The sequence below is a fragment of the Argiope bruennichi genome, chromosome X1 (genome assembly GCF_947563725.1).
Source record: "Argiope bruennichi chromosome X1, qqArgBrue1.1, whole genome shotgun sequence".
NCBI lineage: Eukaryota > Metazoa > Arthropoda > Arachnida > Araneae > Araneidae > Argiope > Argiope bruennichi.
Genome location: NC_079162.1, coordinates 130346367 through 130373961, shown reverse-complemented (window position 1 = coordinate 130373961; position 27595 = coordinate 130346367). Strand labels below are relative to the sequence as shown.

General features: G+C 30.7%; 1 protein-coding gene across 3 annotated transcripts; it reads right to left on the bottom strand.

The window, feature by feature from the left end:
* Positions 1 to 797: 797 nt before the first annotated feature.
* LOC129959533 (probable cytochrome P450 49a1) lies at positions 798 to 26772 on the bottom strand. Of its 3 annotated transcripts, none has more exons than XM_056072411.1 (10): positions 26682 to 26772; positions 23119 to 23300; positions 21304 to 21538; positions 18738 to 18928; positions 11626 to 11836; positions 11381 to 11546; positions 9248 to 9417; positions 4350 to 4428; positions 2214 to 2414; positions 798 to 980 (listed from the first exon to the last, which is right to left on the bottom strand). In XM_056072411.1, exons 2-10 carry the CDS (start codon positions 23288 to 23290, stop codon positions 873 to 875), a joined length of 1533 nt encoding a protein of 510 aa, XP_055928386.1. In that variant the 5' UTR covers positions 23291 to 23300; positions 26682 to 26772; the 3' UTR covers positions 798 to 872. The 3 variants fall into 3 exon arrangements, with proteins under 3 accessions (XP_055928386.1, XP_055928385.1, XP_055928387.1); XM_056072410.1 differs by lacking the exon at positions 26682 to 26772 and adding an exon at positions 24201 to 24304; XM_056072412.1 differs by lacking the exon at positions 26682 to 26772 and adding an exon at positions 24205 to 24277.
* Between the last annotated feature and the right edge of the window lie 823 nt (positions 26773 to 27595).

Here is a 27595-nt window from a genome sequence, read left to right as displayed (position 1 = left end):
TGAAGCAATAAAAGTCGGGACATGCAAAACGAGGAAACTAGTGAGCGGGGTGTAACAGATGCGAAGCGAAGCACGAGAAAATTCGCGAGCAGTCCTTAATGTCTTAAAACAAGATACTGCTGCAAATCGTGCCAAACATCATTGCACAAGGGAATATGCTTTACCAAATATCACACTCTAAAGCATTATTCGAGCCATAATAAATAATAGATAAAATGTGAAAAATCTTGTATCATAAATACATGTATAAAATATATAGTAATATTTAAGAATACTTCGTGTAAATATAATACCAAACGCAAATTAAAAATGTGAACATATGCATCTTATTGCTTGCCAAGCATCTTCTAGAGCTTTCAAAAATGTGCGGGTCCTGGGAGCGACTTGAGCGTCGCACACAATGTGCTAACAAGTTATTAGAATCGTACAATTTGTAAAACTATTGAGATAAGAAGGATATTTAATATCAAAAGTATTTTATATTAAAATTTTTCCGCATTTTCTCTCGATGCATGTTTTTAATGCACCAAATTCCACAATAGTTTATACTTTCTGCTTTTAGAAACATGTAAAGGGTTTATGCCAAAGTGGCACATGATGTATGTATCGCACAACACTGTTTGATATGGTACAATCTTATACGGTATTATACAATATTACGAATATTGTACCATAATGACAATATTGTAAAATATCTGTATACTCCTGGGGTATTACAGTATATAAATAGCAGAAGATAAGCACAAAAATATACAATTAAAAATCTTTTATAATTTTTATTTTAAAAATTGAATTATCAAATAAAATGTTTTGAACCATTTTGACAAAATTTTCTCACTGCATAGGAACTCCAAAGCTCAAAAGAAGCATTCCTATCTTTCAATAAAATTAAATCGAAGCGGCTTATCGGGGCTGTTCACCAACATTGTTTTGGTCCCAATATCATCCAAATGATACTCCACTTGGAAGTTTCGAATTATCTAAGAAAAAAGAGGAGATATTAAAATATTTAAATGAAACTCAACAATGACACAAAAAAAAGTTTAAACTCTCAAAATAATACAAAATTTAACTGGAAATCAACAATAAATAAACAAAAAGATGCTGCATTTGAATTATCCAATTATGCAAGATAATTAATAATATATGGAAAAAAATCTTTAAAATGATTTAGAAGACAAATTTTCTTTTTCGCTTATTATTTATGTTGGAGAATTTATTTCATTAGAAATCCATTTGTATGCTGAGTCAGTGAATTATAAGAGACGTCCAAGTAATGTAGAAGTTTCGTCAGGGGAACCGGAAGGTTTCAGGTTCGAGACCCGATTCCACCGAAGAACTGTCGTGTAAGCGGGTTTGGTGCACGCTTAATCCGTTGGAGCCAAACGTCCTCCCACTGGTGTGGTGCGGAAGCTTGGAGAGGGGGTGCTACCTCAGGTGTCGTCCTCGTCCTCTGATCGCGGTTCAAAACTACGATTTCCGTCCCAAAATAACCCTAGTATTGCTTTAAAACGGGATGTTAATATAACTGAGCTAAGCTAAGCCATAGCGTCGAGATTGTTACAGCTCTTTTAAATGTCGCTTATCTTATTTGAGCACAGCTCTGAAGGATAAGATCCTTTAATCAACCCCTCGTAGAATTTTTCTATTTAATTTCGCCTCCTTATTTGATCACAGCTCAGAAGAATAAGATTCTTTAACCAAGCCTTTGTAGAATTTTAAAATTTGAGTAAGACTTATACAAATCCAACGGAAACAAAAGCATCAAAAAGAAAATTAATTCCTTTTCATCCAAAAATGTTTTCACTTTTATATAAAATAAATATATCTTTTTCCTTTAAATTCTTCACCGTAAAATGCCTAAAAAAGAGTTAAGTGCCAGAGTAGTCTTATATTATAGTTACAGTGCGATTTTTTTTTTTTTTTTTTTTTTTTTTTTTTGCCTAGAAGAAACCAGAACTCGCCGTGAAAAGAAAAAAAAAACCTAGTTATTTTGTAGTTACACTTGCATAGATCCTAAAATATTAATTGAAAATATTATAAGATTTTTCTTAATTTTTTTATTTCCAAGAATAAAACAAATTTTGTATGAAAATATAAAATGATTTTATAACATTCTTCGGTTCAATAGAAAAGACTAGAATAATAAGCAATTCATAAAAAAAAAAAAAAAAAAAAAAAAAAATTAAAAAGCGAATAACAAGAATACAAACCTCTGCAATAAGTAAAATCACTTGCAATTCAGCAAGCCTTCTTCCCATGCAACTGCGGCAACCAAATCCAAAAGGCAAAAATGACCAAGGTTTAGGTTTGTCTTCGTCTCCTTTCAACCAACGTTCAGGGATGAATTTCAACGGCTCCTTGCAGTACTTCTCTTGTGTAAAAAGCTCTTGATAAGGTACAGTAAGTAAAGTCTAATGAAAGGTTACAAAATTGAATTTATTTTCAATGGCAGCAATCAAAATAGTCTGAATTCTAGGCAGTTGGAGAATAAATAGAAATTCTGAATAGTAAGAGAAAAAGAATTAGTGAGCAACTTGATTGTATTGAGCTTTGAGTAAAACTCAAATTTAAGATTCCAAAAAATAAACAACTTTGTTAAACATATAAGAAATCATCAAAGATACATTTTTTGTAAGTTCCCTGCTTTTAAATAATCTGATTTATTATGTAGTCATACTAATAGATATTTTCAAACATTAATTTGAAAATTACTTTTAATTTTTTATTTAATTTAGCGTCGAAAGAAAAACTATGCTATTAAATTACTCCCTAAAATATATTGCGAAAAAATCAATAAAAAGCAGAAATTACCCATAGAGAAATAATATATTAATTTACACTATTCCAATAATTAGTATCAATAAATTTCAATGTTAGAAATGAAGAAAAGTTAAATTGCTGTTAGGATTTAAAATAAGCATTTCTGATAAGGTGGATGACAAATTTCAGACGAACAAAACACTTTCTTATTTTTATATGATTTTGCTATGGTACTGAGAAGCTTAATTACCCTTTAATAATTTGAAAATTACATACTGAAATTAAAATTTTCAGAAGTTTAGTTAACTTTGATTTATTATGTTTAGATTATTTAGCCATATTTTAATATTAGACTTTTTTTAGACTAAATTTTGATATATTGCCGCATTGAAGAAAGACAGTTGAATCTCCATGGCCGAATGGTCATGGTACTGGTCTCATAATCAAGACATATTAAGTTCGAATCTCGCTAGAGACAATGGGATTCATAGTATGTGTAAATATTTAATTCCTTGATTTTATGTTTTCCTTTATTTCATGTTCCAGAAGATACTGGACATTTCTTTAGTTTACCAGACAAGTGTTCTGGACTTTTCTTACTGTCTCCAGAAAAGTATTCTGGAACTTTCTCTGCTTGTATAAAAGCAGAAGATTTGTCAGTCACTGTATTCTCAGTTCTGAGTTGAGTTAATAAATTGGTTACCTCTACTTCTTGTGTGCGTCATCGAGTTCAACACTAGAGTATCTACGTGACAATATAATATAAAGTGGCAGAAAATGTTGGCTTTATTAGCATATAATATAACGACTCTGATGAATAAAAAAAATTTAAAGTCATTTCTTATTTCAAGCAAGAACATTTTATGATTACAGAAACCAATGTATCGTTTATATTTATTGTAATTTATATTTTTCATTTGAGTTCTATTGACACAGTAACTTAATACATTAAGTAATTAAAAAGATCTTTCAAAGTGCCATAAAGAAACAGTACCACTTTATAAATTAAATGCTCCCAAAACTTTAAACTAAAAAAGAAATATTTTATTTCGTTTTAATAATTTATATCTTAATTGTTATTTTTTTATCACAAATCTTTACATAACTTATGTCTCCAATAAATGCTGAATGATTCTTTGTTTTTTTCATTGTAATTTTTCAATAGAGGTAACTGAGGAAACTCTGAATCAAAGGAATAAATGTGTGGCCACTTTTATAAGCTCCAAAGAGTTTATAATTCAAAAATTGTTAAATGCTAAAATTTAATTTGCATAAAGTTCAGCGTAGAGTTTGGTTACGATATTCAGAAGCTATTCTATTCGACTCTACTTTTTGCTACATTGAGCATTTAAGCATTCATTTATTTATTGCTAAAACAAATACAACGAGACAGATGTCACATACATATTTCGCTAATAGTTTTAATTGTAAAATATAATACACCTTCTAAAGATGATATTAATTTTAATGAAGTAAATGAATGTATAAAAATTCTTTTGCAATAAGAATATTTACTCAGATTAAAATGTTAATAGTAAAAGCGTATAAAAAAAGAAAAAGAAAGGAACACATTTGCATAAACTTACACCAGCCGGAATGATATAGCCACTGAGCACAATATCTCTGTCTAATGTCCTCGCAGATCCACCCACTGGTGGATTTAGCCTGAAAAAAAATCCTTTTTCTTCATCTTGAGGTACAGAGAAAGTATTTACCATACACACAAAAAATAAAGCACCGTAATCGTAAATTGCAGTAACCGATTGTTAGAGTGTTGACTCCCTCCGGTGGAGAAAAGGGGAAATTCTGTTCCCCTAACCAGATGTATTCGAGACGCCGACGCGGCGACATGTACATACTCTCTCTCCCGTCTTTTTGTGTTGTCATGTGTTTGTGTGGTAGCTTAGAAATGTCCGTGTCCATATATGTATGAAAATAAAACCTATGAAAGTTCAACTCCTGCCTCGTCATTTATGAAATTGTCATGCACTGACTGAACACTGATGAAAGAGGAATAGTCTGCTTGGATTAGAAATTCGCGAATTAAGCAGATGTATTGTTATTTTTATATCTCGAGATGCAATAAATAATGTTACAGAACAGTTAAATAGTTTTGATTGCTGATAGAAAAATTAACTGAATTATTTTTAGACACATTATTATAAACAATTACCTGGCATAGGTTCACTTTTAATTCAACTGATTCACATAATAATAAAAGCGATTCATAAATTTTGAAGTTTCAAAATGAGAAATACAGTACGATATTTTTGTGCAGAGCAATGATTAAAAGGATCAATTCTTTAACAAATAGGTAGCAAGAACGTTTATTGCACTCCACAGGTTCCGACTTTAAATTGTAATGCAAAGTAGAATGTACTTAAGTCCCTAGATAGCACCAACTACACTTTTATAATAGTATTGAACAATATAATTTGATGATTTTCTCAGGAGATTCGCTCAAAATTATCACTTACTATTTTGTTCTCCTTGTGTAATAATCCTATAATCAGTACCGATTCAACCGTTAGGGGTGCAGCGTACACTGAACTTATTTTTAAAAGTTGAATTTTTTTTTTTTTTTTTTTTTACTTTTCTATTTAGAAACCTTTTGTTTTGCTGGGAGTTCGATAATACTGAAAAAAAAAAAAAAAACGCAATAAAAATGAAAATATAAGAGCAAGGAAGGAACTCAAAAGCAAAAGAAAGACAAGTAAAGGCGATTCATCGTGCAGCCCATGAAAGCCCACTGCGCATTCAACTGTTTGATTGATTTAAGAAAAAAAGCAGACCTTTTCTCCCTTTAACCTCTTCAGTCCCGAGGTACACATATGTGTATCTGCAATTTTTTTCATTTTTCTTATCTGGTAAAGTTAAATTATGATGAAATAATGCATGCATTTCAACGTTTATGAATTTAGCTTCCATTTTACATCAATAAATAGCACTACAGTTCGATATTTTTTTTTCATATCCATCGCTATTAATTAGAGACATAACGAAAATGGCGTTGAACTGAAAACGCAACAAATATAAGTACATTTTTTAATATTTATTATTAAAATAAACGCTTGTATATTTTTTTTTATAAAATACTAAGTGTCTGGTTAAAGTCATTACCAAATTATATCTTGTTATCTATAATAGAATCGGTGAAAATACAAATTTAACTAAGGTACACATATGTGTACCTCGGGCGTTTTCGCGCCCGTTTGCTGACTGCTTACGATCCATTAAGCTGCTTATCTTTTGAGCGCTTGTTTTCAAATTGTCATTTCTTGTCCTTGGATACATTGTATAACTTTTTATAATAAATAATTCTTATGTTCTGTAATGTAATAAAATATAAATTTAAAAATATTTATTTTTTAACTTTAGTAAGAAATTTAATTTTATAGCTGTCTTGAAGTTAGTAATTGATATTTCAAACCGACATCATGTAAAGAATATTCAGAATTTTATACGCTAATAATATTTTTTTCACATCAAGTGGCTTTAACTCAAAAGTAGGTTTTTGAACTTTCAGGAAAAAGATATTTTAGGGGAAACAATAGAATTTTTCATGTATCAAAAATAATGAAACCTGGCAAATAGGATGAATGGGCCACAGACGATAGTCAAATGTGCCTTGTCAAGTAGAAAGATAATAAATCCGTGACTATTATCCACATGTATAGGTAATGAGATCAATTGGAATAGGCAGAAGATAGACAAAATAATTGAAACAAAAAGCTGATACAAAATAATCTGCTTTTATAAAAACATATAATATCGGAGGCATCGACCATTATTTTGCATATTACCGGCATGCAGCAATTACAAAAAATGACCAACGCGAGCATTCAAGCATTTTGTAGATTTAGTAGTTGTCAATTGCTTGATATACTATAAAATGGTGGCAAAGCGACAAGTTGAGCTGTCAGGAATGAAAGTCAAAATATTATGACCTTATTGCAATTTCAAATGCATATAATTCGGTCCCTGTTGAAATATGAGGGAATTCTCATCATCAGCAAGAAAGGAAACCAAAAACAAGCAAAAAAAAAAAAAAAAAATCATCTTTCAATGAAGACAAATTAATAGAAGAAGGGTCATCAAATGATGGAAATGCAACTGCAGTATCATTGGAGATTTCATTACCACCATCTGGTTAAAATACCTTTAAAAGAGTAAGAAAAATTGTCCCTTCCCAATTAAAAAGAAATAAGACTAGATATGCCAAGCCATCTACAACATTACATGGACGATAAGTATGTATAGAAATGCAGGTACCCAGGATGTAACTCAAGGAGAAGAGTCAAGTACTCAAAATGCAGTATCTACTTACGTAATATAAAAAAAAAAATGAAATTTCCTTTAAAATAAGGTTTAATTTATTATTAATATAATAAATTTTGTATTTTTTTTCATTTATAAGGCCTTAGAATAAGAAAAGTATAGCTATTAAGTAACCAAGAAAATTAAATATTTTTTTTTTCGTTGAGGATGCTTTGACTTACTTAAGACCCAAGGTTTAAAATTGTTTGATCAGCAAAATTTTTTTCCCACATACTATTGAGATGTAACAAAGGTAAAAGATCTTGAAATCAAATTTTTAAACCAGTTTGAAAAAAAAATCAGGACTGAAGAGGTTAAATTTAGACACGCTACAGCTGCAATCAAAACTGATCCAGTTTGATGCTCTGTTTTATTTATTCTCTTTTTTCTTTTTCTTGTTTTTTTTGTTTTTTTTTTTTTTTGTTTTCTTGTTTTTCTTTTCTGTTTCACTTATGTTCCTGAGCTTTTGTTTTGATACTTGTTGCTTGGACAGAGACATATCTGCTTTATTGAATATTCATTTTCCTTCAGTAGAGATTATTCCTCAAAAAAAGGTGCATGGGCAATTTTCTAAAACTTTATTCGAATGAAAATTTTTGCGAGGAATTGATTATTATTAATCACTAGCTGGTACCCAACGCGTTGCTGCTGCAGAAGAAATAATTTTTGAATTATCGTTTGAAATAGGTATTTTGTTTAATTAGGAAGGATAAAAAGAATGATATTTATTTTCTTGTAGACTATGATTACATTCATTGAAACAGAATGATATATAAAATAGAAGTATAAATAATATTTATTGTATTTTTTTAAACTTTAGATATATAAATTGTACTACGCCTATAAACTTTGCGTAAGTACAGACAATAAGTTGGCAAAGTTTTATCGCAATCGGATGAACTGTACGGCAGCGCTTAAAATACGAACAAACAAAAATTCATTTTTATATATTAGATTACAAGTACAAAAATAAAGAATGTTGTAGCTCATTTATTGCACATCTTATGTGATATTCATTTTTGGGCGAGTATTATCCAACTGAATGTTAGAAGATGGAAGACTGGGGGGGGGGGGGGGTTGACTCTCCGATCACTTGAGCATTCGCATAACTTTCTACGGATAAAACTGAAAGGAATTTATGCCATTTGATGTTTATTTAAAAAGTTATATGCAACAAACTTTATATAGGAATTTTAAATCAAAAATTTCAGGTTCCTTATGGATAAAATAGCTTTTCTTAAAAACTACAATCTCTTGATAAATATTTAAATATTTTTTTTATAGCACTGTTCATTTCTATACCGACGAATCGCCCCTGGACATATGAAGGGAAATTATTTTTGTAATAAAGCGTATATATTAATTTTAATTTCCTTGCATTTTTACTCTCATTTTTCTAATCTATCCCGTGACAATACACGCACACAAAACACAAATAATTCACAAAACAAAAATATGAAATAGACAACAATAAAGAAACATTCAGTAATAAAGAGAAGTATTTAAAAAGTGTCAAATAATACAAGTTTCTAGAAAATTTTACTTATAAACTCTTAAAAAAATGTAAACCATGTAACAAATTTTTTTATGTACGAATTAAAAAAAAAAATTGAAAAAAGTCATGCACTTTGGGTTATTGCCTTCCATGTACAAGACAAAATAAACTAAACTAATAGTAATTTAACTAGGAATAATTCATTGCAGTAAAAATTACTTATAATAAATTTATTTCGAATTAATTTATGTTAAAAAATTCCACTTAGTAACCGATTTTTACCATCCTTTCCAAGCTTCAAGCCTATCAACAGAAGATATATAGAGTTCCTTTTCTAGATAAAAATGAGCTCTTTTAAACATTTGGGACTTTCAAAAATAAGACAAAGCTAAAATTCTCATAATTATCTAACTGATTAATAAAGATGAATAGCCCAACTTCGCTGATAGTCAAGAATATACCGTGCTCAACTTGCCTCGTATAAAGAGTTGGGTATGCCAAGAAGACAAGTTCGATTAAAAGTTAACACTTTAATACATAAAGAGTTCTCAGAGCCAAATTTGGCCCCATAGTTTGATAGCTTGTTTATTTTTAATCATGCGATTGAGTGACGACAGCTTTTGTGAAAAACCTTTGAGCCTTTCAAAAAACTGTACAATATTTAATACATACCTTAAAGATTCCTTAAAACAAGCTTGCAAATATTTCAGTTCATAGCAATTGGAATTTATCAGTTTGGCATCCTTTGTCGGAAGAAAACTCATTATTTCTTTATATAACAGATCTTGTTTCTCTGGATTCCTAGCCAGATGATAAAGAAGAAACCCAATACTGTGTGCAGTCTGAAAAGAGATAAACATACAGTAAATCTTAAGAAACAGCGAATTTTTAAAAGCACAATATTAATATTGATAAAAGAGTCAGTTATTTTCAAAGCATATTACGTTATGATACATTTATAAACGATCAAATTACATCCCCTTACTAGATTTCGGCTTGCTGTTATGTCGCACATTAAATCACTTATTTATTCTTGTTCAATTTTTCCTGTTTAATTTTACTGGAAATATTTATAGCAAGGGAGGTAAATAATGAAATTCAGTGTTAAAATTTACCGATAGCATTTAAAAATTGTATTTTATATAAAATATGCCACAGAGTTTCGATAGCATATTTAGATATTGGAAAATAATTCTCTCTTCCTGGATTTTTTTTCGAGAATTCTTATAAAAGTTTTCTCTTCATAAGGTTGAAAATTTTAAGAACACACTGATTCTATAGAAAAATATGTTTAGATACTTCTTTTTCTTATTAACGGGCCTATTGAAATTTACACAAGTTTAATGAACGCAATTTTTAATCCAAATCACGTGATTACACCTGAATCCGTACTCCATTTTCCAAATTTCAACGTCATATTAGCGAGATGTTTTATCCTTAAAAACACTCATCTACAGTCTATTATATCGAGAACATTTTGAACATTTTTGCTTGGCTTGAAAATCTGAACACATTGCATCATAATATCGTGTGAAACGAAATCCAATTGTGAATTAAAGTCCGAAATGTAAAATTAATTCGTCATATTCTTAAAAGATTTTAGATAAGAAACTCATCATTTCTCACCATCAAGGTTCAGTTTAGAGCTGAGGATTATCATCAATCTTTGAGATAATGCTTGAATTTGATTTCTAATATTTTTATAATGTATGAAATCTAAAAAAAAATCTAAAAAGGGCATCATTATGAATATATAAACATAGGAGTGTCAAACAGAAGAAATTAAAGCAACTGCGCAGTGCCAATTTAATTTTAGAAATTTATTGTGTAATTTGGAAGACGTGACACAAGACAACTTGTAGTTAGTTAACTCATAAGAAATTTGACTGTTTTTCTCATAACAACTTGATTTGATGGAACAATCTCAATTAACCTATTTATTACTAAACTATTTAAGTAACTATTGGTACGGAAAACAACAAAATTATCCCTCTAATAAACAAATGAATAATACTTTTTTTATTAATCCACTAAAAAGTAGAAAATTATTTTTAATAAAAATATCGAAGCAAAATCATAAGATGATAGAAATATTCGAATTCAACTGAAATACAAAAAATTCTCGGAGTACATAATTTTAATTGGTTGTGAATGCTCTAGAATGTTCTTTATGATATTCATTAGTGAGTATCTAAAACCAGTTTAATTTAATAAATATAAATTTTAACTTTATCTATTAAAATTAATTTCATTACTAAGGAAACATTTTTTATTCCTTTTTATTTCTAGTTGTTATTGCTCAGCAATCCTCAATATTACGTAATTAATATTTTTCTCTTTTATATTTTCTCAGAGCCTCGTGCATTTACGATTTTGTTTTGACCTCCACAGTTTTGATTAAAAATATTTTCTATTTTTCAGAATATTAATAAAAGCATCTCTTATTATTTTACTTTTTAATCTTTACCATGTTTCATTATTCTTTAATATTAATATCACAGAACATTGAATTTAATTTTTTTCTTAAATTCACTACCAGGTGGGTCTGTAATTTAGAATTCAAATTAATCTATAATTTGATAATTAAGTTCTGAAAATAATAAAATATTGCATTGTGATCTGAAACGCACAACTATACAAAATTTTAGAATGCTAGAACACAAGAAAGAGACTAACTTATCGATTAAAAAATTCCATTTTTACAAACATTAAACTAGTGAAGCAAATTAAAAGCACTTAAAAATGAAAGTAATGTAAAAAAAAACTTTATATATAACATCAGATTATTAAAAAAATATTTATTACCGCTTCAATGCCAGCCATTAGAAAATCAGCTAAAACAACCATTATGTCTCGCACATCTAAGCTTTTATTTTTGATCAGTACTTGAAGAAAAGACGAAGGTTTCTCGTGATCTTCTTTGTACGGTTCTAAGTTCAACAAAGCACTATTGATATGTTTGAATGCTATCCTAAAAAATAAAAATAAAGTGAAGATATGAAAATAATTGAATTCGAGAGTTATTGTTTTTGTAAATGAATAATACTTACTCGGAAAAGGTATCGGAACATTTTACAAATTTTTTCCATGTCGGAGTTGAGAAATACTTCCAAAGCTGAAAATTACGTGAAAAGGCTTCTAGTTTTATGATGCAATCGAATTTAGTTTGCACAGAATTGATAATTTTTATACCATCCGAGTCTTCATCCAAGTCAGTATCTAAGCATCCAAGTCTCGTGTTCAATCCAATTAAACATATAGCTAAAAAGGAATAAAATTTACTTCCCTTTCAGAATAAAGATTCCAAGAAAAAAGTTTATTCTTAAAAGGATGCGTGATGTGTTATTTATTCCTTTATTCCTTCCTTTATTTTTGAAAATAAAGGAAGAGAGAATGTACATGGTGATCAAAATTAAAACACCCCTACTCTGAGCCCTCTATACAGTGAACTACTCAATGTAAAGGCTCCAAAATTGTTGAACATACTATTCAAGACATGGGGAGACGGATTATTCGAAAACTAAATTTAGTTCCAGAAACACCAATAGATGGCACTGTACAACAAAAAATGTGCTGAAAAGGCTCAAAATACACATTTGTAACACGTTTTATTCGAACATATCAAACCTTCCATCACAAGGACCTTATCGATGCAAGGGAAACTGCTCAATATGGTTCCCTTCTTCCAGTTGTAAAATCTGCATTCTGTGGACAGCTTGTTCAACTGTAGATCATAATGGGTCGATTGAGATGCTTCTCACATGCATAATGATACTGTCTTTGAAATCTGCCAAGGTTACCGGACGTCTTCAATAAGCAAGATTTTTTAAGTATCTCCAAAGCCAAAAATCACAGGGATTAGATGTGTAGAACGAGATATTTAGGTTGCCAGAAACGCACTACTAATTACTCTCTCATTAGTAAAATGTTGCTGAATAAACTTGTACACAGAGTCCAATGTGTAGAGACGCTTCATCTTGCATAAAGGTAATTGAATTAAGACATTGGTGCTGTTGCATTTGGGGTGTAACAAAATTTTCGAGCATGTTTTGGTACTTCTGGCCCTTTGCGTAAATTCTCAAGTCGACAAAACGCTCGAAGCGAAGCTGCAGACCTTCTTTTGTTTTCATAAAGCAACTTCACAAGCAAAGCGCGTAGCCATCGCTTATGAGAATCACATTTTCCCAGCTTTATCCCTTTTATGCCTAGAACAGTAGCAGCAAACCAAGGATTTATGCAAATTTTTCTGTTTACAGTGCAAAATTGAAGTTACAATGACAGTTTCAGTTTCTTCACTTCTTTTTACTTTTTTTTTTTTTTTTCATTTCTTCAATAGAAACTAGAAAGAAAAAATTCCATACCGTATGTTTATTTTTGTGATTATTTGTATCTTTTAATCACGTTTTTTGTTGTTGCTGCTGTTGTTGTACAGCGCCATTTATCGGTGTTTCTGGAACTAATTTTTTTCTCTCGCGTAATCCGTCTCCCCATGTCTTGAATAGTATATTAAACAATTTTGGAGCACTGGGGTTGCTCCAAAATTTACACTGGGTAGTTCGCTGTATATAGAGCTTAGATTAGGAGTGTTTTAATTTTCATCACCTTGTACAAATAAAACCTCTACTTTCTGAACATTCATTAATTTTCTTCAGCAATTCATGTAAATGTTTAAAATTTCTGAAAACACAAATAAAGATTTATCTTAAAAAATAAACTATCTTAGTAAAGAATTTTTTTTCAATTTATTTTCACAAATAGAATTATTTATTAAGTGTTATAAATAATAGGGGTAGTCATTAACAATTTACAGTCCACATGAACATATATTTTGTCTTTTTAGAAAAGCAATTTCACGCACGAAAAAAAATTACACGCAAAATATTCATGCAATTTTACACTCCCCACGAAAGCGCTACCTAATTAAAGAGAAAAATCTAATAATAATTCACAATATTTTTATTGAGAATAAATTAAAATATATTTAGAGAAAATGTGCCATACTTTTCTGAATAGAGTAATTTGTTTTATTTGGAAACCATCATTTGAGAGGAAATTTTTCAAAGATAATGAATTTTCAACAACTAAAAATTCTTGACTCTGATATAATTTATATATTTAGATTAAATCCGCATCTCCTAATATGGTATATTTTGTTATTTCTTTGATTTTAAGATTTCACAAAAATCTTGCTGCATTTGGTAAATTCTATGCTTTCGATCATAATTATAATAAATATCATTCAATCCCCACAGATTCTACAAAAAAATTTTTTAAAAAGAAGCAAATGAACTGTTTCAATAAGGAGTGAAGAAAGGCCAAAAGTGGCAGATAAGAAAAAAATCAACAAGAAAGCAAATTTTTTAGAAATGATTTTAATATCCTGCCCTCGGTTAACCTTCATCCCACTCACTGGATCAGAGAGGATATTATTTTCTTCACAGAACCCGGTCCTTTTTCCTGCCTACCTCAAAAGATTCAATCTGTCGGAGAGTGAACAGTGCAGTTGTAGTGATATTGGCACTTCATTACGCTACGGAATGCATCCTCACATTCTCTTGGCATATGAAAAAAACATGAAGTCCAGGCAAAAAATTCATAGGATAATTAAATTTATCAGTGAAGATAGAGATCTTTTCTTGCCTCCCTAGCTCTCAACATCAAGTGTCCTACTCACAAGGACTAAAGGGGAAAAAAGCACCTCCGTTTCTTCACGTTCATTTGCATTCATAAATATCTTTCAAACTGAGATTTTCTTTGTTACCATTAACCAAATTATTTTTTATTAGATTTTTATAACAGCATCCTCATCTACTATGTTCATGATAACAAGTGAACATAGAATTCATCTTGTTTTTTTGCATGCATCCTATCTTTCTGCATATTATTATTCCAAATAGTTTTTCTATACTATTTCAAAGTAGAAATCTTTGTAAACGGTTTCATTTTATTATCATTTCTTATATGTTTGTCAATTCTGTACATAGTTATTTTTGTTTTCTCTACTGTAAATATTTTGGTATTTAATAAAATTCTCGCAACATGCTCATCCAACCGATCAGTGGCCAGAATGGTTACGGAGACGATGATAGGAGAGGACGTTCTGTTCTGTCAAGTAGATGTCATGAATGACATAAAAGTTCCATTTATTCGTATCATTTTCATTACATATAATCATATATTAAAATTATACTCATACCTTTCTGCTTTATGAGGGGAAAGTACTGTTATCGTCAAGGAATTCTACCTCCAGATTTAGATGATTCTAAAGAGCTCAAGAGTCAAAATAATGATAACAACAAATGGAATGAAATGTGATTAATGCGTGAAAATGGCAAACGCAACCATCTCGAACGGATGAAATGAGATTCAATACAGAATGGTAGATTTCAATGAAGATCTGGGCCTATGAGAACACGACTCGATAGATGGATGACATTTGATAGATGGTGTTGAGATAAAAATCAAACGATCAAAATGGTGCAGAGACATTTGCAAAACCGATTTTTCCGAAAGTCTCCAGAAAAGCTGCAAGAATGATCTTTGAACTCAGACCGTATAAAATAGACACTTCATCTCCTATTTTATTGAGAAGAATCGGCCTCTAGGTCATTGAGGGGATGGATTAGAAATGTATAAAGAAGAAAAGGGTTCGAATTCGCTCCGTTCCACAGAAAGCAGATAAAGATTGGATTAATAAGCGTTGAAAGTTATAAGCGAAATATAATTGAATTTCAAACGCGTAAACGAACATGAGAAAAACGCATGGGAGCCCGAAGCCCTCACTACAACTCTATCTCTGACACGTTTATACAAGTCATGTATAGCCACATGTCAATATGTAGTTATAAAAAATGTGTGTGTGTGTTTGTATGTGCTTGTGTATTTGTATGTGTGTGTGTGTGTGTATGTTTGTATATGTGTGTATGTTTGTGTGTGTGTGTTGTGTATGTTTGTATGTGTGTGTTGTATATGTGTGTGTGTGTGTATGTGTATGTGTAAAATCGCGTTTTTTCAGGAAAGACACCTATATAGATAAACTTAAAAAGCGAAACCTTATCTAAATATAAATTTGATCGAAATAATGAAAAGCCGTTTCCGAGATACACGAAACAAATTTATATATATACAAGAACTGCTCATGCCGGCGTTCTGGCCTAGCGGTAGGGCGTTTTCCGCGCGATCTCAGCTTCCTGGGTTCGAGTCCTGGTTTGGGTATGGTTGTTCTTTTCCCTGTGTTCTATCTGTGAGGCGTGTGAAAGAGCCCCCCCCCCCCTGTGAAAAGATGTTGTGCAAGCGAGTGTATGAGTGTCATCTTCATATGAGCTAGAAGTCAGTCTTCTGCTCTAGGGTGCTCAGGGCCCTTTACCCTCAGAAGCTATTGCACAAATTAGGCTTAAAATTGTTGACTTCGTCAGCGGGCTTGTCCATGACAAGTGTTATAAGTAACAACAAGAGTATTTCTCGTTTGAAGTTATAAGACTTCTAACGAGAATGAAGATTTTATTGCAAAAAATTTAGACTTTAGGATGAAGGCCTTCCATTAGAGAAGTTTACACTTCCTAAAAAAAAACTACTGTAATAGTTGCGAAAAATCAGATACCAGTTTCTATGTATTTCCCGATGCCAGTTCGAAAGCATATAATACTTTACGTTCAGGTATCTACATGCCAAAGGATTTATTTTGTACCAGCTTCATCGCTGCTAGTAATCGTGTGGCTGAAGCCGTTGACTTTCCCTCGTTTAGAAATAATGGCTACTTTAGTTGCTGCTAAATTAGCTAAATATTTCACTGGTTCATTCCATGAATTGATTCAACGAGAATTTCTTTGGAATGATAGCCAAATAACTATCCATTGAGTTATTTAGTAAAGACTAGAAACCTTTTGTATCAAATAAGATTTCTGAGATTCAATCTCTCACCGCTCCTGGACAAGGTATTGGTTGCAGAGGGAAAGAAAATCCCATTGATTTATTATCACAAAATGGAGAAAATGCGAGGTATCTTTAATAACATGGACCTCTCTCAACGTGAAAGTATTTGGCCAGTAAGTCAGTAAAGATATGTTAATGAGAACGTTCAGAATGAAAAAAGATCACAGATCGTTAACTCTTCTCAAATTGTAGAAATTCCCACATTATTAGATTTAATCCGATTCGGCAAGTTGCTGAAAGTGTATCGAATCACAGAATACGTTATGTGATTTATGAATAACATCAAACGGAATTTACTGAAATTGAGTGGATCGGTAAGCTTTACAGAAATCCTAGAAGCAGAACTCGACAGGAAGAAAATGACTCGACGAAAATATTTTCTGAAAGAAATTTCAGACCTTTCTAAGGAGAGTTCCTGGACAAAAAACCTTTAACGTTTATCCATTCAATTCTTTTTTACAAGAACATGGTCTTTTGGTTGTATTTTAGACGCTCATAATAAGCTACTTCATGCTATAGTTTAAGCTACTTTTACTACTTCAATTCAAATCAGAGAAAAATTTTAAGTCGTGAAACGACACTAATGTGTCAAACATATTTTTAATAGGTGCATCGCATGCAAAAAGTACAAGATGTGTCACGGGACTCTAGAACTTTCCCCTTTACCTACTGCTCGTGTTTTAGGATCACCTCCATTTCCTGTGACAAGACTTGATTATGCTGTCCCTTTTTCACAAAAGGTAGCAATGATAAATACTATTTTTTTCCATTCACGTGTGCTGCAACTCGCGCTTTACATTTAGAAATTGTTCACTTCATAAATACAGAACAATTTAATCTTGCATTCAATAGATTTATTTCTCGTCGTAGATTTTTCTCAACTCTGATAAGGCTAAAATTTTCAAATATGCTGACATCGAGTTGAGAAATGTAAATAACGTCCTTCTATATAAAATTGGCTTTCCCTTCATGGCAAAAAGTAGAAATATGCTGACATCGAGTTGAGAAAGCTCTAGAAATGTAAATAACGTCCTTCTATATAAAATTTGCATGGCAAAAAGTAGAAATATGCTGTCGGAAAAAAGAGCATGGTAGGGTCGCTTTTGGGACCATTAAAACTTAGATAAAAGAAAAACTAAACAAGATTAGGCGCTTTCATTTTTCTTTGAATGAGATGGAAATATTTTTCAATGAAATAAAGGCCATATTCAATTCTAGGCCAATAACGTACTTCTATGATAATTAACTTCACCATTAAACCCTACACACTTCTTAACTGACAAACATTTGCTTTCATTTCTAATTTTTGAAAAATTTAGATGGGCTTATTTAGGCTGTATTGACAATGTTTTGTGGTAGGAGAAAAATCAATGGAATATTTTGAGAATGTCAGCCTGCAAATAACCTTGAACATGTGTTAAAATTTCAGTGGTTTGTCTGCTGCCAATCTGCCTGTTGATAAAAGCAAATATAGATAAAAGAGAAAGAAGAAAAGATAATGTATCAATAGTATGACAAGAAACAGGGCTCTAATTGCTGCGAAGGGTGGTCCAACTTAATATTTATATATATATATATATATATATATATATATGTAGGACTCAGAAATCACTACCATTTTAGAACGCACATTTAATTACATTTAGGACGATTAGGACATTTAGGATATATATACATTAACATAAAAGAATTGAACATTCAGTAGATTTCGTCGAATACGTCTCGTCTTTACTTTCGTCCAGATCCGTCTGATCTGACACGTCTTTACTCTCGTCCAGATCCGTCTGATCTGACACGTCTTTTCTCTCGTCCAGATCCGTCTGATCTGCTCTCCGTCTAACCAGCGTCAACTCCGTCTAACAACCAGCAGATGGCGCTCGCCAACAGGCGCTCGTCACTACATATATATATATATATATATATATATATATATATATATATATATATATATATATATATATATATATAATTACTTCACTTGCATTCGTTTATAAAGGTAATAATAAACATTGCTCGAATATTACAAAAAACAAATTTATTAGTCAGCAACTATTTTGTAGTAATGCACATAAGTCTAAAGAAAAATAATAAAAAGGATGCTTAAATTAATAAATATACTTAAAATGTGAGGTGAATCTAGTGATTTGGCCAGGAACTGAACTTTTACAAAATTGTATTACGTAAATAAAAGCAAGAAGTTGGATTTAATGAAACAAAAACCGTTACTTACATTCTAGATTCCATTTGTACAATTCCATCAGAAAGTTAGGAACTTCATCATTTGAATCTCTAACGACGTACAATTTTCTAACAAACTCTTCAGATACATCTCTGAATGGCTCTAAATACCATAGGGCAGCAGCGGGCTTCAAGATATATTCCTGAGTTTTAAATCTCAATTCTCTCCATTCTTCCCCATGCCTGAAAGTATCCTTGCACTTAAACGTCATTCAGGATTATAAAGATGGGTATAGTTTAAAGTAAATATATACAATATCTTAAACTCAATAGTAAGCCAACTTTTAGAAAAACGGTTGTTAAAAGTTATATTGAAAATTATTTCAGGATAATCTCCATTCTTTACAAAAGATAAATTACGCAACCAAAGTCGTCAGACTCACTTGACTCAGCTAAACCAAAGTCGTCAGACTCACTTGACTCAGCTAAACCAAAGTCGTCAGACTCACGTGACGCAGCAACCCAAAGCCGCCAGACTCACTTGGCGCATCAGCACTCACACACGCTCGCCATAACGCTTGGCGCTATTCAACTGGGTACCGGCCCATTTAGACAACAGCTAATAACTCAATACATCACCACTCAACAACCGTATCGTTCATCTCATCTTCGACTCACTGGAGGGAGAGTACTGTGGTGAATAGCATATAAGCCAGTAACAGCGCTTCTACCTGAACAGCTGTTTTAGTAAAATGGTTTAGTTACTGGACTGCTAACCAAAAGGTCCCAGGTTCTATCCCCGAGCATCGCACACCGCTAAAAAAGTATTCCAAGCATTTAAAACTACTAACGATATCAGGAAATGGTAGCATTTTTTTTTCAATTCGTAAAACAGCGCGAGTCTGAAAAAAATAATAGTTTTTCTATGGTAACTTTTACACAGATCCTATTTTGAAAGAAATTGGTTAATTAAATGATTATTATTACAGTGGACGTCTAATTTGAGCGTTTTAATTCGAATTCGTCTCTGAATCAAAATTTTCTCTTGAATTTCCTAGTCACATAATGTTAAAATATAATGTATAATTCCAATTTATTTTTCTTAGTGCAAAATCAAGACGAAAAATTTAATTTTTTTTCTTTATTTCTGAATGGATTTTGTTTGTTAAATACATCTGCACCTTGTGTCCTAAGTGATATTGAATCAATAACCTTTTGAGGCCTTTGATTCAATCTTCATTTTTTATTTATCAGGTTCGAAAGTACTTATTTGTAAAATAAACTACAGGAATGTGCTGACATACGACATGAGCATTAATTTCGATGGAATATTTTGTCGTTTAAGTTTGCTGAAATTTAGATTTTTAATTTTTAATTTCATTAAAGAAAAGCATGCAAAAAGAATGCCAGCAAAACTACACGCGCATAGATTTCTAATTTTAGTCTGAATTTAACAATTTCAGGAGTCTGCTATTTAAATTTTTCTTATATTTATGCACATAAAAATAATTTGAAACTCTGAGATTTGCTGTATTTTGTAAAATATAGAAATGACCGTTAGGGTTTTTTTTTATTTGAATTCCACCTTCCAATATTCTTTAAAAGATCTAACATTCGGTAAAACAATTGACTCAAAATTTCAAATTACTCTTTATGTTGAAATTTATTATCTTTTACTTATGTGAATTTCAGTTTATAGAAATTGACTATACCAAATTAATTATAACTTATGGGGGAGGGAATAATGATTTTTGTTATTTTTTTTATAAATTTTTTATTCAAAGATAGAGACAAGTTAATTGTTTGTTTATTTATTTTTACGATCAGCATTTGCATTAACGACAAAAGCACATAAAATCTTAGATAGCATATGATAAAAGAGAACAATGCCAAATTGAAAGCTAAGTTAATCAATATTATCTTATGTTGATTACTTTTATCACGTGTTGCTTACTGTTACTACTTACATACGAGATTAAGTAACAGTGTGTTTGAATAGAATGATGTCATTAGATTTCTTTGAAATTTGAGTATATTTGTATTTTTCATTTTCTTCAGTCGCAGGAAAATTTTAAGGTTTACAGTAATGTTAAATAAACCAGCTTTAACAATAAAAAGCGAAATTACTTAATTTACAAATATTTGTGCAATGTCAACTGATACGATAATTTTGCTGGATTCCTCAAAGTTGATGCTACTGAACTATGCTAACATAGAATTTTCTGTGTAAAGTTTTATATTTTCTTTTGTTTGAACTTACTACAATGTAATGAAATTTGAGAATGGTTCCCACCGTAAATTAGTAAACTGCTCTTTTTTAAAAACTATTTTTGATTTTGAATTATGGTCTGATAACAGGTGGAAGTTACAACAAACCCTCATATATGACGGATGTTTTTTTGGAGGGAGGTCACTCTGCTTTATTATTAAGTTTTGATTCTTAATTTAATTATAAAAGAAAAGAAATTTAATTTAAACTTTAAATGAATTTCTCTTGAATGATACCTTTATGATTACTTAAAAAGGGGAAATATTTAAAGGTCTCATAGTTACTAATTTTGTGAGTCCGATTCACTGCAAAAATATTTCATAAAATATTCCAAAAAATAGAGGCTTACGAGGAGACAACGCCTGCAGTGCTGTACCAGTGGGGTCTCGATTTCCTGTAAGCGACTACAGACTCGAAATTCACTCGAAATGGGTCTCGTCCTTCATTTAAATAAATTTCGTGCATATCTTCAGCGGAAAAAGTAACAACTATATCTAATTTTCCAATTTTTTCTCGGAAGATGTCTCCATAACGTTTCCTTTTTTCTTTATTAGCTTTGTGTTGTTCATCTATGCGATATTTTCCTGTGATAAAAAGAAAATTCCATTATTAAAACATGTAGTTCAATTTAATTTGATTCTAAAATCAAAATGTTGAATAAAATTAAAGGAATGTTATAAATAACTATGATTCACTTTGTGTTAATACGTCTGACTCACACTTTCATCCTAATTAGACGAATTTTTCTCAACTACCAGAAAATTATAGCAGAAAAGGAATTTTTCTAATGAAATGAATCAAAAGCGGCAACCAAATGACGGCAGTAAATCAACAATTTCTTAAGCATAGCATCTTCATGCTGTGTATAGGATTTTGTTATAGTAGGCACAAATCAATCATTTTATTAACTTCATCAGTTATTACTCTTGCTTGTATTTAGTCTATTAAATTCATGCAGAAGTTAATACCTTTTAATAGAATATTATGAAAGGTTCCAAGTTACAAACTTAACGAAGTAAATGTTTGTAATTCAGCGGTTCAGTAACATTGCGCTTTCAACGACAATTTTAATTACATTTTCCTTCCAATGAATTACTTTGGATTTCTCTATTTGAACAAAGATTTTGGAATTTCTAGTATTCAAATTTGAATAAAGAATTGTTTTTCTTAAATCATATAATATGGATCAAGTGGAATTATTTTCATATTAAATCAATAAATTGGCCACTTTATACTTAGGTAAGGGAATGTGAAAAAATCTGCATAAATAGAATTTTAAAAATTATAAAATAAAAAAGAAGGCTTAGAAATCATTTTCTTTTTATACTGTAAGACCAAAAAAAAAAAACAACACCCCCCCCCTTTTTTTTTATCCTCATCTCTACTTCAGAAAATAAAATAATTTTGTCAAATTTTTGAACTTTGAAAAAATGTGAATGGTTGTTTAGCAATTTCGAACAAGATTCTGGGAAAATATCAAATTCATATATTTATTCCCTTTTAATTAAGGAAACACATTTTTTTTATTATTTAATATCTTTCATTCAGAAAATTTTAAATATTTTTTCATAACTTTCCATTACATTTCTCTCTTTCTTTCTTATTTTTAGAATATAAATTATAATGCTAAATATATCTGAAATTAAAAGGCTTTAAAATAGATTAGGCATGTAATTGATTCATCTTGCTTTAGCTGATCCTGTTAAAAAATTTCAAAGATTTAGCGTAATTTAGAGCAAAGAGGAGAAAAGGAACAGTTTACTCTATTTTAGAAATTTCGTAAATTTAATTTTTTGTTTCGAAATCAGGAAAAAAAGAATTTTTACAAAGACTTTATTTCCTCCACTCTTCAAGATTTGTATAAAAAACGTAAGACTAATCTCTTTTCTTAACGAAAAGTTTTAAAAATTCTAATTAAAATAATATAAACAACTCCTTTAAACTTATTTTATTTTTAGTTATTTAAACTTCTGCTCCAACTTTAAAGTTACAGTGAAACATTTTCCCGCAGAAATTATTTGATGAAAAACATAATGAAAATGAGAATTGCTGGTCCCTTCTCTGTCTAGTGCCATAAAATAAATTAATTCATATAAAAAAATTTAATAATTCTGCAGCCCTGCATAAACCTTATGCAGAAGCGTTACAAAAATATTCTACATACCTATAATGGGCATATAGTGCCACGATGCTCCCAAAATTGGTAATGCTGGCAAACTTGGAATCTCCGAAAATGGCTTACCCTGTAAATCTATTTCACTGTTAACGGTACTAGAAGAGCATCTAATCTTTTGATTCGCTTTCCAAAAGCTTCTCAGATGACGCAAAGACTTCATGGTCGTTTATCTGCCAGTGTAAAGATTGAATTACAAATGAAATTCGGCAAAAGAGGTAGGGTAAGAATATAATCACACTTCAAGATGCTTTTATGCGCCTCTGTTCTTCAAAAACTTCTAGCTGCCCGCATTTCAAAGAAATTAGATAGTATTTAATACAATGAGAATTTATTAATGATAATATACTTTTTTATGGGCGGAAACGCGGCAAAATTAAATTACCTTATTTGTTTACATTCAAGACTATTAGTATCAGCGTCTGGTTTAATCTACCTTATTTTAACTATTTCAATGTTGTTACATAGCACATGAGAAACAGGATAGATACTTTCTATTTTCAAAAAGTATTCTATAAAACGTATTGAAGATACAAGGTAGATAAGGAGCAAAAGTAAAATTCAAAAATTAGGACAATTGATCACTGATATGATATGTAGGATTAAAGAAAGTTAGATAGTTCCCATCCAGATGGTCAATATACTCATATTTTCAAATTCCTTGGTGAACACTACATCTGCAGATAAAATTCAACATAAAATGTCGATAATGTAATTAACAGTAACTATTTTACTCAAACATGAAAGAAAATTCTGACTCTATAAAGAATCAGTAAAAGCTGTTTATGAATTTTTTTTATCGACTTTATAAATTAATAAGCAAGGAGTCGAATTTTCTGCTTTCTTTTTACAATAAGTAAATGTAATAACCTCTTATAATGCAGTTTTTTTTTCTTTTTTTTTAAAGCACCTTAGAAAAATGCTTTTTAGGGAGAGGAATCACAAGACAAAATATTCCTGTTCATAAAACAATTTTCCGAAATCGGGAGTTGCAAGTATACATTAAGAATTGGCTATGTTTGCTGTTAAATAGAAAGAAGAACATTCTAAAACAAAGAACTTGGAGAACTTACCTACCCCACTTCTTGAAATGAAATGCAAGTCATTTATTTCATCCGTTTCCCTACCGGCCAGGCAACTCCGGGAAGGACGTCCCCCCCCCTTTCTTCACTAAGAAAGAATCGTCGGTCCGAAGTGTGTCTGAGGGGCCGTTTAAGGGGGCCACTGCTTCAGAGGTCTGTCTGGAAGTGGGATTTCATGTGTATCGGGTTAAGAGTTTATGGCGGAAGTGAAAAGAGGTTATTAACCTTTTCAAGGTCTCTCGTCCTATTTAGCACCCTAAAATTCCTTCGTGTTTCTTCTCCACTTTTCTTTGTTTTCATAACATCATTAGGGTATGATAAATCGCATTTATTCATTTCATCTGTTTCATTTTTATTATTGATTAGCTTTGCGCGTTCCTGCCGCAGAAGAAATAATTTTGAAAATATCGTTTGAAATTTTAAATAGCTATCTTGTTTAATTAGGAATGATAGAAAGATTGATACTTGTTTTCTTGTCGGCAATGAATACATTCACTGAAATTGAATGATATATTAAGGTGAAATAATATTTATTTTATATATTTGACATTATTATTCAAGTATACTTTAGGGTAGGCAATATTTTTTGTTTTTCCATATTCAGCAAAAACAAATAAATTTCGTGGCTGTTCGAATTGCAAGCATCCACCGTACAAGTGGCCATGTGAAAAACACCGATTTTCTAGATTCAAAGCCATAAATCGGCAAAGTTTTATCGCAGTCGGAAGAACAGTACGGCCGAGCATAAAATGCGATCTAACAGAAATTCATTTTTATGTATTCGATATAAGAATTGTACTATGCCTATAACCTTCGTGCAAGTGCAAGCAATAAGTTGGCAAAGTTTTATCGCAATTGGATAACATGCGAACATAAACCATGTGAACCGTTTAAACCGTTTTCGCATTATATGCGAACCGTGCATAAAATGCGAACTAACAGAAATCGAACGACGGTTCTTCGGTGGAATCTGGTCTCGAACTGAAACCCTCCTGCTCCGAATCCTTACCACCACAATCCTTACCGCGACCCTCTTGGATATGAATAAGTTTCTCTTGCATAACGAAATTTATTGAAATTAAAGCTAAACTTTCGTCTGTTAGTTTCAAGAGTTGCAAAACGTTACATTATTTTTAGAGTTGACGGCTTTGGATGAAAAAAATTCTTTCAATTTAGAGAAAGAGACTTCATTTTAACTTTACAAGATTGAATTATTTTCTTTATTTATAAAAACTTTGAACATTAATTCCACAAATACTGTAAGTTAAATGTATTCTTTTTCACGTTTTAATTTCTTAAGCATAGATAATTGCGCTGTCAGATATTTAAATTTACCTTCAGTAATATCAACCATCACAATTTAATTTATGCTCAGTGTGTATTTTATCCACTATCTTACTTTTGAAGAAAATTGACATCAGTTTTTAAAAGATTAACGATAAAAGGACTGCATTTTAATCCGTATCTGCGCTTACTTGTGTACTTCTCTGAATCGCTGATTATTTTATCTTCAAAGGGTTAATCTTATAACAAACACGCCAACATGTCTTAGCGAGTCCCCGTTTTAGCGATTATAAACTCAGACAGCCATAGCATTAAATCATAGCAACTTAGAAGTAGATTGACAAGATGTTGTTTATAAATTATTATTTGTACTGAAATATGTCAAAAGAAGCAAAATAGAAATTTAATTTATTTTACTTTGAATATCAGTAACTTTTTTTTATTAGTTTCTAGAAAAAAAATTTCAGCTTACGAAATAATTAAAGTTCTTTTTTCTTTAATATTTTTTATTATGTTTAACATCTAATTCAAGTAATGAAAGTTTATTCTTCGTTTTTTTTCCCTTACTTTTAACAAGAATTATATATATATATATATATATATATATATATATATATATATATATATATATATATATATATATATGTCCCAGTTTTAATATTCTGTAAAATTTCGTTCTTAAGAAGTTGAATCAATCTCAAAAGAGATCCTTCGTGCTTTTAAGAAAATCATATGAAAAAGAATTTATTGTTAATTTTAATGTTTACTTAATTTTCGGAAAATAGATAATTTTGATATATAACTAAATTCAACGGTTTCACTTGCATATATTCTCATCCATATTCCTCTACACAAATTCTGTGATTTTAACAAATTTTCATTCATTTCTGCTAATTTTAACCATCGTTCAATTAACCATACCAAAACAAACAATTTTTTTTAATCGTTGGAGACTCTTTTTTTTTTTTTTTTTTTTTTGAAGCATCACATTTTTAACGATATTTTACCAAATGCAATGTTTTAGTTAAATAATAACTCTTCTCAAGTTCTGATTCTATATGCATAAATTAAATCCACGAATTTACTTTCATGTCTGCCATAAAAGAATACTTTATAAATGATGATCATTTTAATACTTTTCATTTCTTATATTCAAATTTTAAATAACTTTTCAATATCTGTACATACCTTTTCAAACTCCCTGCGGCGCTTGGATTTAAACATTAAAAGTCGTCAGCCAGAAATAATAGAAACTCACAATTAGAACCACTGAGCCGGGAAGACCTAGACAACATGCTTAAAATTTGTTTCAAATATAGTAGGAAAAATGATAGGATTGTATGTTACAACTCATGCTGATGATTACTTGTTTACTTTTGTGTGTCATAGATTATTTTTATAGGAATGGAACATTCGATTACAAACACTAGTCATCATGATAATTTTTATCATGTATTCTTTTACATGAAAAATATTTTGAAATTCGGACTTCTTCCTGACGTATTGGTTTCGAATCCCGGTTCGGGCATGGTTGTTCTTCATCTGTTCTATCTGTGAGATGCGTGAATGTGCCCCCTGTTAAAAGGGGCTGTGCAAGCGAATGTGATGCGTAAGTAGCAAAATCGTACTCTTGGCCCTAGTTGGCGCTACTAAAAACAAGAGACGCTCTCTCCCCGCTTAAAATCGCTGAATTCCGAATCAGCGGGATTGTCCATAGCAAGTGCCATCAGAAACAACAACACATAAGCAGAGTACTATTATAAGAAAATGTTATACTCTTTATGAACTTCGAAATGAAATAAGCGTTATAAGCTTTTTATATCCCATATGGTATATTCTATAATCTAGCATGTTTTCTGATAAAGAAATATCAACTTCAAATACCAAACGAAATTAAATTTTAGAGGGAGGTGAAAAAGTGTATAGTGAGTAGCAATGAATTCATGTTTTCGATATGGTAATGAAAGAAATGGAAAAGTAAACAATGTAAAATTTTGCAAACATAGAAACAGATATTGAAAGGCATCAAATATCACTTTTCTTGCTTTTGCTTGTAATTCTTTGATATCATTTTTTAATAAATATGCGAGACAATTGGCTCA

Bases quoted from the DNA above. Each gene is read 5' to 3' on its own strand.
- LOC129959533 (XM_056072411.1), bottom strand. From the start codon at position 23,290: ATGAAGTCTTTGCGTCATCTGAGAAGCTTTTGGAAAGCGAATCAAAAG. The intron at 18,929-21,303 runs GTAAGCCTCTAT...GGATACTTTCAG, and splicing joins ACTGCAGGCGTTGTCTCCTC to GCATGGGGAAGAATGGAGAG. The intron at 981-2,213 runs GTTTGTATTCTT...CTTTTTTCTTAG, and splicing joins TGATTTTACTTATTGCAGAG to ATAATTCGAAACTTCCAAGT.